This window comes from Haliotis cracherodii, unplaced genomic scaffold (genome assembly GCF_022045235.1).
Source record: "Haliotis cracherodii isolate W230 unplaced genomic scaffold, xgHalCrac1.p SCAF_2, whole genome shotgun sequence".
NCBI classification, from domain to species: Eukaryota; Metazoa; Mollusca; class Gastropoda; order Lepetellida; family Haliotidae; genus Haliotis; species Haliotis cracherodii.
Genome location: NW_027266275.1, coordinates 32,571,810 through 32,584,829, shown reverse-complemented (window position 1 = coordinate 32,584,829; position 13,020 = coordinate 32,571,810). Strand labels below are relative to the sequence as shown.

Here is a 13,020-nt window from a genome sequence, read left to right as displayed (position 1 = left end):
AACATGGCGTCGCCCTTGTCATTCGGCGATCGAGTCAGAATTAACCATCGGGAATCTGGATAAACTACAGGGATAATTGCTATCATTATCAAAAGAACAGTCTCATATACTGAAAATCTGTGTCTAACTGTGACTTTGGAGATATAAATTTCGAAACAATTTGGCGAGGGCACGAGGCCTAGCCAAGCGGGATCAGTAGTCATATCTGTGCTTGTAGACCTTTGCGCCTTGAAACCTCCTCCACAAATTAAAATAGTTGGATTTGGCGGAAATATGTTTGAATTGTTACCTTGTTTCGTTTTGTCGCTGTGTGTACATCTGACTACACTTCTTATCGTTATGACAGGACAGACCGACTGTCAACGTCTGACCGTGGCCGTGACGTCTCATAGACTAGGGTTAGAGTAGCTTCCCTTTGACAAAGGGCAGTTACTCTAACGGACAGACCGATGGATTGCCGCGAAAGGCAATTAAAAACAATTGTTTTGCGTATATGTCGCTTCGCCACTGTATAAGAAACAGATTTCAGTTGGAACTATATTGGCGACTGTCACTGTCCGACTGACACATCACTTACCCTGTGACGTAATAAATATTAATGTGCGCATTCCAGGAAAACTCGCAATGTTTCGGTAATGCTTGTGAGAGAGGGAAAGCGATTTTGAAGCACAGAATTAAAGAATGACATTATATGATAAAGAGGTTATCACGCTTGTGTGTTTGGGGATGGTAAATATCCTGTATTAGGAATAAACACTATGTATTTAGCTCGCCAAGGCTCGCTAAACACAATGTTTATTCCTAATGCAGGATATTTACCATCCCCAAACACACTCGCGTGATAACCTCTATATACAAACATCACTTCGGGCTTCCCCTCATCACCAGGCTGACACGCCATGATGTAACTGAATCACTATTCAAAGGGGTACTGGACTCACTAAATCACTACCTCACTTAACAATTAGTTGTTTGCTTGTTGTTTAACACCGCACTCATCAATATTCAAGCTATATAAACGCGGTCTGTAAATAACCGGGTCTGGACACTGATTGACATCATGAGCTTCTATCTACATAAATGGATACAGTGACATGCATCAACCATGTCAGCGGATCTGACTGGCCAATATCCTTAGTCGCCCCTAAGTAGGCTTACGACAAGCATCGTTTGCTGAAGAACAATTCTAACCCAGATCTTCACAGGGGTATTCACAAATAAAACAAGCACATGCAGATCCACCTGCTGATCCTGATTCCAGCGTTAGAAATTGGCACTCGTCCTGTAGTTCTTGCCCAACTGCCACATAGTTAAGGTATTATAAGAACTAGTAGAAATGTGCCCTTTTAAAGGGTTTTGCTATATGTTATCATTGTTAAGGACAAGCTAATATTGGACTTCAACTGTTAGCTTGTTTCCTTGCCTTTTGAACATTTTCTGGTGGTGGTTGTGGTTTTGCTCCTGGTGTAGATTTGTCTGGAGAGAGAAATAATGATGTTTCAACTGTTCAGGTGAAAGTGATATACTATACCACCCGACCACAAATGGACCCATGGTCACCACCTCAGAGACAGAGAAGAACATTATTATTCTATGCGCAAATAAAATTATTTAAGATCGTATTTACACTTACATAGGAATATATACTTTTGAAATAAATCTCAGTCATTAGTATAGTTCTATAAGTAGGCAAGGGAGTGGTTGCAAAAATTAACCAATTCATATTCTATTATCAAAATAGCATGATAAATGAAAAATATAAGGGTTTTTTACAATACAATTATAAATTGTTGACATAATCGATACACATAATTGTTCAGTGGGATGTACTTAAAAGAGGCAGTTCTATATGTTTACTTTTTAGATACTAGATCGTGATATTTTGGACAAACTAATAGAAAGTGAAACTTGTCTTCAATCCCATTTGAATCACAAATTCTCAGTTCTGTAACCAGAAAACCATGTGCTGTATTTTACTTACTTTGATGTGTACGCTGTGAACGATTGCAGTCACTCGTATCAACCTCTCGGCCAAGACAGCCGCCCCCGCCGGAAGGATAGGGGTCAGCGCACATGCGCAGTCGCGTCTTCCTGCCTTCCCCACAGGCGGCAGAACACACAGTCCATTCTGACCAATCCGACCAGCCGCCTTTTTCTGAAAAGAAAAGTAAGTATACCTGTCACAGTTTAATTGAACTCTACAAGTCATAATCGCCTCAAGCTGTGCTCACTTTCCGATTACACCGAAGGATAAGCATGTAACTTCCGTATCTCGAAAACGAACGTAACTCGGCAGTTCAGAAAGATAATAATAAAAGCAGCCCTAACAGTGTTGTGAAATATCGTCTCGTTGATGAGACTACGCACAGCAGTGCCGACTAGGACATGGCCTGTTGATGTATCAAATTAAAAGATCTGATTTTGATGTGATTGAGCACTGCTCCTTGTACTTACTAGGGCAAGCTCCCTGAAAACACGGCCTGCTGATGGTGAGAGAGTCCACTGTTTCCCCCCTGACAAGACACTTTCTCTTGAGAAGACACGACCTGCGAGTAACTTGACTACCGTATGACCCACAGGATACGGAACATGGGCTGAAGGCGGACCACTCAGAAAACTCTGCCTTCTCATCCTCTGCAAATTGTCATCAGTATTTTTATAAGTGTTCGACAAAAAAAATGATAATTCAAACGACATATATAAATAATTATATCAATAGGGTGTGGGTGACTAAATCCAACTGAACAATGTCTCCACTAACCTTTGATATGGTTACAGTTCTTCCCGACACATGATTTCTTCTCGTAGGCCGGCTCCGGGCAGGATTGACCCCCATTGAGAGGAGTAGGGGAGGTACAGGTACGATGCCGGTACAGATAACCATTGCCACATGGCACTGTGCATTGTGACCATGCTCCCCACGCTGACCAGCCTCCATCAACTATGACACATGGAATAGACATAGAGAACCTTACCCGTGTGTCTTTTGACATCAACTGTGCCAACACCAGTCGATAAAAGTTCAAAACTCCGAGGCTTGCCGATATTTTGATATAATTTTGATGTCAAATGACAGACGGTAGACATTCTATTTATCATCCAAATTCATTCTTCCAACTTCTTCAGTTTGCAAACAGTAATAACTCGTGTCTAAAGAGTAAAAGGTGCAGTTGACCAGTTCCAGTGACAGAGATAAGTGATGTCATGTGACGTCATGACAACTGATGACATGACGACGGTCTACAAATAATTAGGATCAAATCAATGCATTTTCCCAACGATATATCCCACTAGAGATCGCTTGATATCCATATATCTTTTAAAGTCAGTTTTGGATGATAAATATGTTCATGATACTAGTTTGTAATAACCGTAGTTCGTTAAAATTTTGGTTTGGTTTTGTGTTTAACGCCGCACTCAGCAATATATTCCAGCTATATGACGGCGGTCTGTAAAATTATCGAGTCTGGACCAGACAATCCAGTGATTGATAATCATGAACATCAATCCACGCAATTGGGATCGATGACATGCATCAATCAAGTCAGCGAGCCTGGCCACCCGATCCCGTTAGTCGCCTTTTACGACAAGCATAGTCACCTTTTACGGCAAGAATGGGTTGCTGAAGACCTATTCTACCCCGGAATCTTCACGGGTCAGTTTGTTAAAAGAATATGTACATCACATATATAGCAAATGGGTGCCCCCCCCCCCCCCCCCCCCCCCATTTCCTTATAAGCGTGTTCATTATAACTGCAGTTCATGTATATGCATATAATAGCTTCAGACATGGCCTAGATATTGATATCACATTAACGCCATCGTTAGGCCAATTGATACGATAAAATATGACAGCTGTATCCATTAATAACTATTTCAGGGATGTACCGTTGTAACGATATTATTCATAACTAAAAGGACACGGGTGAGGGTGATTAGCCTAGTGAGTCATGTGAGTCATTGGGCGGTCGGGTAAAGCGTTTGCTCATCACGCCGAAGGCCCAGGTTCGATTCCCGACAGGGGTACAATGTGTGAAGCCCTTTTCTGGTTTCCCCACCCCCTGTATCCTCAACTTACCTGGACACGCCCTCTTATATTTAAAGCAGATCAGGTTAGACCAATATTTGTCCTGAAAACAAGTTATATGTTTAATTAATGAAATGACTCGTTGTGTATCTTTGGTGTGGTCCTCTTCGCAAACAAGGAAAGCAATTGAGCGATTTGAACGCCTTCCAAATTACAGTACATTATTGCTTTCTTTGTTTGTTAGTTAGGCGTATACATAACGCATACCCGGCAATATTTCACCTATATGGCGACGGGCTGTAAATAATCGACGGATTATCCAGTGATTGAAATCATGAGCATCGATCTAGCAACTGGGACTCAATGACACGCATCAACCAAGTCAGCGAGTTTGACCACTTGATCCAGTTAGTCTCTTCGGCAAGCATGGATTGCTGAATAACAATTCTAACCTGGATCTACCGTAGGATAAAGTACAATAACTCTAGACAAATAATCATGTCTAGCCCATAGGATATTCTCTGAACTTTATATCAGTCGCACCATAGTACAGATGTCTAATTTCATGGTTTTCCCTTCAGGGATTATAATTATCAGCAGAAAAGATTATGAAATTGTGATCCAACACACTTTCAGGCAGATAGTTTGGAGTGAATGAACATTAGTATTACCCACAATAGTTAGGTTAGGTTAGGTTTGTTGCAACGCCCCACTCAGCAATATTCCAGCTATATGACGGGGGTCTGGAAATAATCCGGTCTGGATCAGACAATCCAGTGATTGACATCAAGAGCATCGATCCAAGCAAATGGGATACGATGACATGCAATAACCAAGTCAGCGAGCCTGACCACCCGATCCCGTTAATCGCCTTTTACGTCAAGCATAGTCTCCTTTTACAACAAGCATAGTCGCCTTTTAGGGCAAGCATGGGTTCCTGAAAACCTATTCTACTCCGGATCTTCACGATCCCCACGGTAGTAGAAAGCTCAGTGAGATAACTTCCCAGTATCTACACATATATTCAATCAGGATAAATAATCCGTAATTTCTCATTTTTATCTCGTTAATTATTCTTTAATTTCTCAACATCAAGTTCACATGATATACGGCTTTTCCATTGGATACAAGACGGTCACATAACCGCGAAATCAACATTCAGGATAACCACAACACATTTTACCTTGATATGCCATTTTGTTCATTATCAGAATAAATCACGTTTTGAATTAAAATTACACAGAGTCCGAAGAACAATAATGTAATTTAATTTGATTTAATTTATTGGGACCTTGTGAAATTTATTAAAGGGCAACACAGAAAGGGGTTTGTGTACATACTCGCATGGAGAGTGGGATGTACTTCTTGAGGGTTTCGTAGGTACAGTGACCAAACACACACTCTATGCGGAGTTGAGGAATAGCCTTGTGGACCTCCTTCAGATGTTCCTCAGCCTCCTGCAGACCCGTCGCCATAGCAGCTGAACATCACACAACAGTTAACTTAAAGGCAGTCATCGAGTTATACTATAAAACTGGAAGACCTAAAGTAACACGTGGGCCAAGACCTTCGCGATATAATTCCATGTTTCAGTACAATAATTTGATTAAATGTATCTAGCAAAACAAAACATTCCTTCCAGTTAACATTGTACGCCTAAACCTTTTATGAAGTGACCGCTCGATGACTACCTCCGATGTCGGTTGAAACTACAGACAACAGTGAATGAATGTTGTTTTACAACGCTGCCAGAAATGTCTCAGCTTTATAACGGCAGCTTGTAAATAGTCATGACCTGATAAACGAGTGCTTGGCAGCATGAACAGCTACCCAAGCCATCGGAAAACTATTGTAAGAAATCAGTGTTTTATATTTTAGAATACTCTGAAGTCACACAGCGGATAGTTGGGTCCAATCACTCCCCACGTGGGCGTGTGTGTGTGTGTGTGTGTGTGTGTGTGTGTGTGTGTGTGTGTCTTTGCATCATGGTGTAGAAGTTTAAATTTAAAAAAAAATGTTTTCAATATTTTAATTTTCAAAGGGGGCATCCTCTTTAACCAATACATCCAAATGCATATTTTCTTGAAGGTAATTAGTTTGACTGGATTTCAGACAAGATTGAATAGAATGCGTTTCAATGTTATCTATTCAGATTGAAATCATACTCTTACAGTTAGTACGCAACAGCTTCCCTTCATCTTGTACGCCATCTAAATCTAGAACTGTGGATAACCGCTGGAAAACTGCAAGTGATTCTGTGGCATTATTGGTTAAGCAAGCAAAACGGTTTGCCCTAATGTTTCCATAATGGACTACTGTTTCCTGACGGGATGCATATGACAAAAGTGGCATGTTGCATTATTGCGCTGAACGATGTTGCTGATTTCCTATCGTTGTAAATAGTTTCTTGCGTGTAAAGAAGAAATAAGTAGCCTGTGGAGTTATTACTGTTGACGTATATATTTATAATATACTGAATTCAATACGTTGTCTATAGTGTCTTGTCTGTAATGAATGCATAAATAGTCTGTGAAGTTATTACTGTTGACGTATTTTAAAAAAAAAGAATTGATTTCAATACGTTGTCTATAGCATCTTGCGTGTTAATGAAGAAATAAGTAGTCTGTAAAGTTATTACTGTTGATTTTTTTATTTATAAAAAATGAATTCTATACATTTTGCGTTAATGAGGTAAAAACAGGTATGCCCACTTTGCGTAAATCCGCTATTGAAGTCAATTTCGATGATCCGAAGGTCTTAGGACATAGGACTTTTCAGAGACATTCATGCATATTCAATTCACAACCACTCTTTGGGCTGAAGGGTGGTTTGGTCCGTCCGAACTAACGCTCTATGGCTTGTACTCACAGTTGTTGCATGGGCCATTACAGTCTGCTTTTTCAATAAATGGGCCAAAACACTTGACGCCATGATTGGCTGGTAGAGGGTTGTTGCACTGCCTAGCTCGCGTCCTGTTCCCCACACCCTGACACCCGACGGAGCAGGCAGACCACTCCGCCCACAGACTCCACTGGCCGTCAACTGTAAACATAGTCGTTCAAGTTACACAAAATTAACTGCAAGAAATTCCGTGGAAATTAACTTTGTTTGCTTTTTATTTAACACCGCAATCAGCAATATTCCAGCTGTGTGACGGCGATCTGTAAATAATCGAGTCTGGACCAGACAATCCAGTGATTGACAGTATGAGTGAGTGAGTTTTAACAGTATTCCAGTCATATCGCGGCGGCGTAACAGCTTAATGTGAGAGGAAAGCCCGAAGTGATGCAGGTCTCAGACGTTTACCACTTCGGTGAAACCCACGAGCACTGGTATGGTGCTGACAAACCTAGAACCCACAATCATAGGTTTCTGGCGTGCCCAAGGGACGCAACTCTGCACAGCGAATCGCGGCGCCTCAGACGACTGGGCCACCGGTGTCCCCCTGACAGCATGAGAATCGATCCAGGCTGACGCAATTGCGATACGATGACCTGCATCAATTACGTCAGCGATCCCGTCTGTCGCCTCTGACGACAATCATAGATTGCTGAATGGATTGCCATTCTAACCCGTATCTTCACGGTTTTTTTTGCTATTATGTGTTCATAAACCGAAAAATAAATAGGCCACGCCCACGCTTGTCTGATAATAGAATGGGACGGGCTTGTGTTGCATTATCGCTACAAACAATGCCACTGATTCCGTACTGTTGTCTATAGTTTTTGTGTGTATGTTAAGTTATTATTGTTGACCTACTTATTTATATGAATTATCTTTAATATTCTTTTGCGTCTATTCAGTTATAAAAAAGGGTGCACACTTTGGAAATACACACTATACACACTCTACGTTTATACCTCCTTAAACGCAAAAATCATACTGATCCCAATTCTTAAATAAACAACGGCTTTACTATTAAAAATCCCCGTTTAAAAGGTCTAGTGTAAAGGATTGAAATTTGACATTTGACACTATTACCGTATTCGACGTAATAAGCGCCCATGGCGATATTTGCCAATATATTGGCTAGTGAAAATCCCAATTAGCACCCTTCCGATTGATCAATGTACACAAGACTTATTTATTCGCATATAATACGCACTCGTGTGTTATATGCACCCTTAATTATGGGCAATTAAATTCTGGAAAAATTTATCTGTCGTATTTAAACATTTCAGGCTGTCAGCATAAACCACGAAATTCAACTCTTTCAACTCTGTCTTTTTCACCAAAATAATATTCTAATAAGAGAGAGCCCACATATTTCTAATTTTGAAAGCGCCTTGGGCGCTTCTTACGTCGATAACGGTACGTCTTTTCTTTTCGGAACATTCGATGTCTGTGAGGGAAAGTGATGAAACTGATACTAACTTGGACATAGCGTTAAATCCGATTTCTGGACGCATTTGTATGTTTGCCAAAAAACATCCTGAAAAAGAAAATGAAAGTAATTTGTGATAATGGTTCGAAAATCAACTAATACATTTAAACAACAACTCCACATTTAGCTGAATTTCTCGAAATTACCACACTATTTATGACATATTCACTTATTAATTTAATCACTGATCATGTCTATTCGTAACTAACGATGACCAACCTGTTCTGCCTTTGTGGTACCATCTCTCCAGTGGAAATATCCTGGTCCAGGGGCGAAGGATTTTCTAGAGCAGATATGGTGGTGTAGGCAGAGTTTTATGAAGCTGGTTTTGTTAGACTGGTGAACATAGGCGAGTGTGTCTAGCATGTGATGTGTCAAAGCACCCTGATCTGTACAAGGAAAATAAGCATTCTTTCATGATATATAATTCAACTCACCTTCTGTTTGCAACACACAGAGCACATGTCAAATTTCAATTTCTGCCCAATAGTTAAGGTGTCATAAGAACTAGCAGAAATTTTCAAATTTAAAGGGTTTGCTACATGTTATAACTTTAAGGACTAGTAGACTAAAAATGTTAGTTTCAATCGCTGCAAGAAAGGATTGTAAAGGCCCGTCTATTTCTGCATGTGACTTACTGGACGGTGGGGAATCTAAGTGGTTAAAGCGTTCGCTCGTCACACTGAACGCACGGTTTCGATACCCCATACATCGTGTGCAGCCCATTTATGGTGGCCCCGTTATTTCGGTAATAGTGTTATAAGCGGCGTAAAACCACACTCACTCACGATGTAATTTACAACGTCTGAATATTTGCCAGACTGTCATTTGGTTAAATGTCAGTGTGACATAAAACGTCAGGATAACATTCATGCGTACTGTGTTGGTACAAATATTTTATATATGTTTTATATCGCAAAGCTTCATTGTTAGGGGGGCGGTCGGGTAGCCTAGTGGTTCAGCGTTCGCTCGTCACGCGGAAGACACGGGTTCGATTCCCGACATGGGAACAATGTGTGAAGCCCATTTCTGGTGTCCCCCGCCGTGATATTGCTGAAATATTGCTAAAAGCGGCGTAAAACCATACTCACTCACTCATTGTTAGGATACAAATAACTGAAGTCAAAATGCACTTTCCCGATCCACAGGACTCTTTGTCGATTGCAGCGAAATCATGTACGTCGAGGAATAATTCTAGGGTTGGGCCTTGTGTTTTTAACCAATAAATTTGAAAAAAGGCCCACATTTTCAAATACAATGGGGCTGTAAGGGCAAGTGTGGTGTAGCTCTGGAATATATGAAATTTTCACAAAAAGGGCCCACGTCAGCAAATTCCTGTACGTCTTCGTCGAAATTCATAGAGTGTGTATCAAAACGATAAGAACTAACAGTTTTAGCCCACTCGTCCTTAATAAGGGCAAATTTCTACTTGATAACTTAACTATTGGGCAGTTTGGCAAGGACTGTAGGACTATTGCCAATTTCTAACTGTATCAATAATGTGTTGTTTATTTAAAATTTATATCCACCATTTTAAAAGTAGTAATCAGTTGGATGGACCGGCAAAGTATTCGTCAGCCCAACTTAAATCTCATTAAAATCAGATCTTAGTTCTCGCTATCGCTAAACATAACGGTAGCGAAAACTAAGATCTGATTTTAATGAGAATGGCCCAAACTGTTAGCAAAAACTTTAATTAGGATTACGAAAATACATCTGAGATATTGACCATGAACGTCCACGATGAGTCTAAACATCTGACTGAAATGTTTCTCTCGATTATCTTTGGAGATCATGTGGAGGACTAGGATGGACTTACCTGTCTTTGTGATGGCATCACACACCTGTGACAGACCAATGATAGCCAGAACTGCTCCCAGCACGTGCACCGCCTTCACCTACAGGAGGTAGCAATCTTATTAAACATTTCAACTTTGATCCCACGTGGAGAGGGGTGTCACGCATACTTACCCGCACTTACACAAAGGTAGAATGTCTTTTACAGATCCCTATATTTATGCATTGCGATTTTACCTTATGACATGGCTTAGATACTTCTCATAATCATATACTTGGTAGCTGATGTATAAGAGTAGTAATCAGATATACTTTCATTGAAAGCTTCCGTTATGTGACCCACCATATATGACCCGCAACATTTTGTTAATCCTCGAATACGAACCTGCAACCTTTTCATTTCTAGTCAATCACGCTACCAACGGTGCTACAATACATAGACTGTTGTCATCGCAGATGTAAATTTTTCCTGGTCATCATTAATCTAGCTTTGTTCGTTTGTACATTATTATGTCGATATTGTACCATTTGTTTGCACATTATTATTGTTAATATTGTAAAAAGATTGATGATGAGAATTCTGGTTAATGTGAAGACGTTTTAACGATTATCGATGTGAAAATTGTGTCACCGATAATATCTTCCATAATATATAGTTTTTAACTTTTACTTTACCGAAGCACTTGTTATTTCCCTTACCAAAGATTGAAGGCAACTGATTGGTTTATTTCTGAAATGTTCCCAAAGTAATCCATGCATAAATGTGTCACCACTCGCCAGTGACCGTAAATATTGATGATTTGTCTCTGAGGTTTCAGCATATTTGCTCAAAGTTACTTCTCCGATATTTCTTGTACCTCCTGGCGATAGATGTGTTATGCAAGTGCCTCTGAATGTGATTTACACATCTAATATCAATAAATTCATGACAAATCTTATCCATATTTTACTTAATGCCCAATGATAATACGCTCTATTCAAACATGTTTAAATCATATTATTTAGTGTAACAACTTTAGATTTTTAGGATAATACACGACGATATGGAATTTGTAGCAAACATGCTTTTAGACAGCTCTATTCATGTGTTCCCTGAACGTGTTTAAATCGAACACACCAAATGTGTATTCCGTTTAGGAATGTCTTGTATTGTGTTTACATTCTAAACAGAAATTTGCTACAATAGACCATGAAACTAATTTCGGTTATGTTATAGTTAAAAAAGTATCAAATATTGCACTTCAAATTTAAGCAGACTGTGTAAATTTTCCCTGCATTTGATAGAGTGTTCACTAAATCCACTGGGGATGTTGTGTGGGGTGCTTCTAAAATGTCTGCTTCACACTACCTATTTTTAAACAGTCGGTAAAAACTGACACTATCGGCTGAAACTAGCCTCCGTGTATTTTATAGGGCTACATATTATAACAATATTCCATCGTCATTTCCACTACATTTTCAACCGACAGTGCAATCAACTATTGATCTATTGGATCAGTTCAATCATTTTAATATTTGTTTTTGAATAATTCAAAATCACAAAATCATTAATTAAAAAATGAAATTTGGAGGTTTTAGAAACTGATATCAAACGTTTAAAATCAATATCAGTGATGTGAATGGATATATCTGTTTCAGATTCTATTAAAAGAGAAACACTAGGGTGTTATAGGGACAAACCTATGTAGATATATTTAAGCCAAGTATGTAATGGGAAAGTAGAGAAGAAATAATTGAAAACTATCTTAAATTGCGAAGCATAAAAAGAATGGACAATGAAGGTTAGGTTTACAATACCTGTACATAGCATAGCAAGCCAATCTACACTGACCCATCCTAAACAGAAGGATTTGTGTGGTATGTGTTTCGCAAAATATGATACAGTCTTAAGACCAATCCCATCGTCCCCATATTAAATGACAAGTCCCTAACAGAAAGAGAAGTATGTTCGTTCGTTCTTGCATATGGGAGATAACTGGGCGCGGATTGCGTGCTAGTTTAGTAGAACTAGAGTGACGTCCCTTTTGTTTTCGACATTCAAACCGAACGTTGATATGGACCCGCACAAAGGTTTGTCATAGAATTTGTAACACAGCTGATCAAATTAGGCAACTATTATACCCCCGTCTTTTAGTGACAACTCTGCAATAATAAAATAACCTTTCATTAGCCATGAGGTCTAGTTGTCATAAACATTTGTCATAAACAAAAATGGCGGTCCAAATAAATGCAGTACAAGGTATGATACGATTGTAATGGTGGTACATAGCGTGTATTCAACGCCTGTCACAATCAACGTCTATATAATCAAGTTCAAGTTCACAAAAATATAGTCTAAAGTAACAACTAGTCCACGTTTCAGATTATATTGGCCCTAGCGGTGGTAACACACGTGGCCTATAAATTTGGTAATCATTTCCGGCATATTCTGTTACCATGAAATGATCTAGTTCCATGACCTATATAAATATATGTATCGTATGTAACTTTATGAAACGTATGTAATACTAATGATATAGACAAGGTTTTCCCCGTTTTCGTCATGGCGAAAATAGATCCAGTGTTTCACGGAACATTCGAAGGGGTGTGTCACTCGGATGTCGGTTACATTTCTGACTCTTCAAAATATTGTTTTAGATCGAGATAGGAATATTTATCACAGCTCTTTTCTAAACGGTGAAGGTTTGGCAATATTTGCTTTTTCCCCCATCACTTCTGTATCTACTTACCTTTGACAACATCACATATCCTGTTCATTTGATGTGTTTTTTTGTTCACATAAACTTGTTGCTCCTGTTTATGTGGTCCGTTT

At 39.4% G+C, this 13,020-nt stretch overlaps 1 protein-coding gene across 1 annotated transcript in view; it reads right to left on the bottom strand.

Moving 5' to 3' along the window:
* The window catches only part of LOC139467576 (uncharacterized), a 48,951-nt gene extending 35,931 nt beyond the window's left edge, over positions 1 to 13,020 (bottom strand). The window contains exons 1-11 of the mRNA XM_071249113.1: positions 12,938 to 13,020; positions 10,231 to 10,309; positions 8,631 to 8,800; positions 8,402 to 8,459; positions 6,896 to 7,069; positions 5,368 to 5,507; positions 4,079 to 4,130; positions 2,762 to 2,941; positions 2,455 to 2,634; positions 1,982 to 2,155; positions 1,424 to 1,476 (exon numbers count right to left, since the gene is read on the bottom strand). Of these exons, the coding sequence (XP_071105214.1) occupies positions 1,424 to 1,476; positions 1,982 to 2,155; positions 2,455 to 2,634; positions 2,762 to 2,941; positions 4,079 to 4,130; positions 5,368 to 5,507; positions 6,896 to 7,069; positions 8,402 to 8,459; positions 8,631 to 8,800; positions 10,231 to 10,309; positions 12,938 to 12,949 (1,272 nt within the window). The 5' untranslated portion in view covers positions 12,950 to 13,020. The remainder of the gene's footprint in view (positions 1 to 1,423; positions 1,477 to 1,981; positions 2,156 to 2,454; positions 2,635 to 2,761; positions 2,942 to 4,078; positions 4,131 to 5,367; positions 5,508 to 6,895; positions 7,070 to 8,401; positions 8,460 to 8,630; positions 8,801 to 10,230; positions 10,310 to 12,937) is intronic.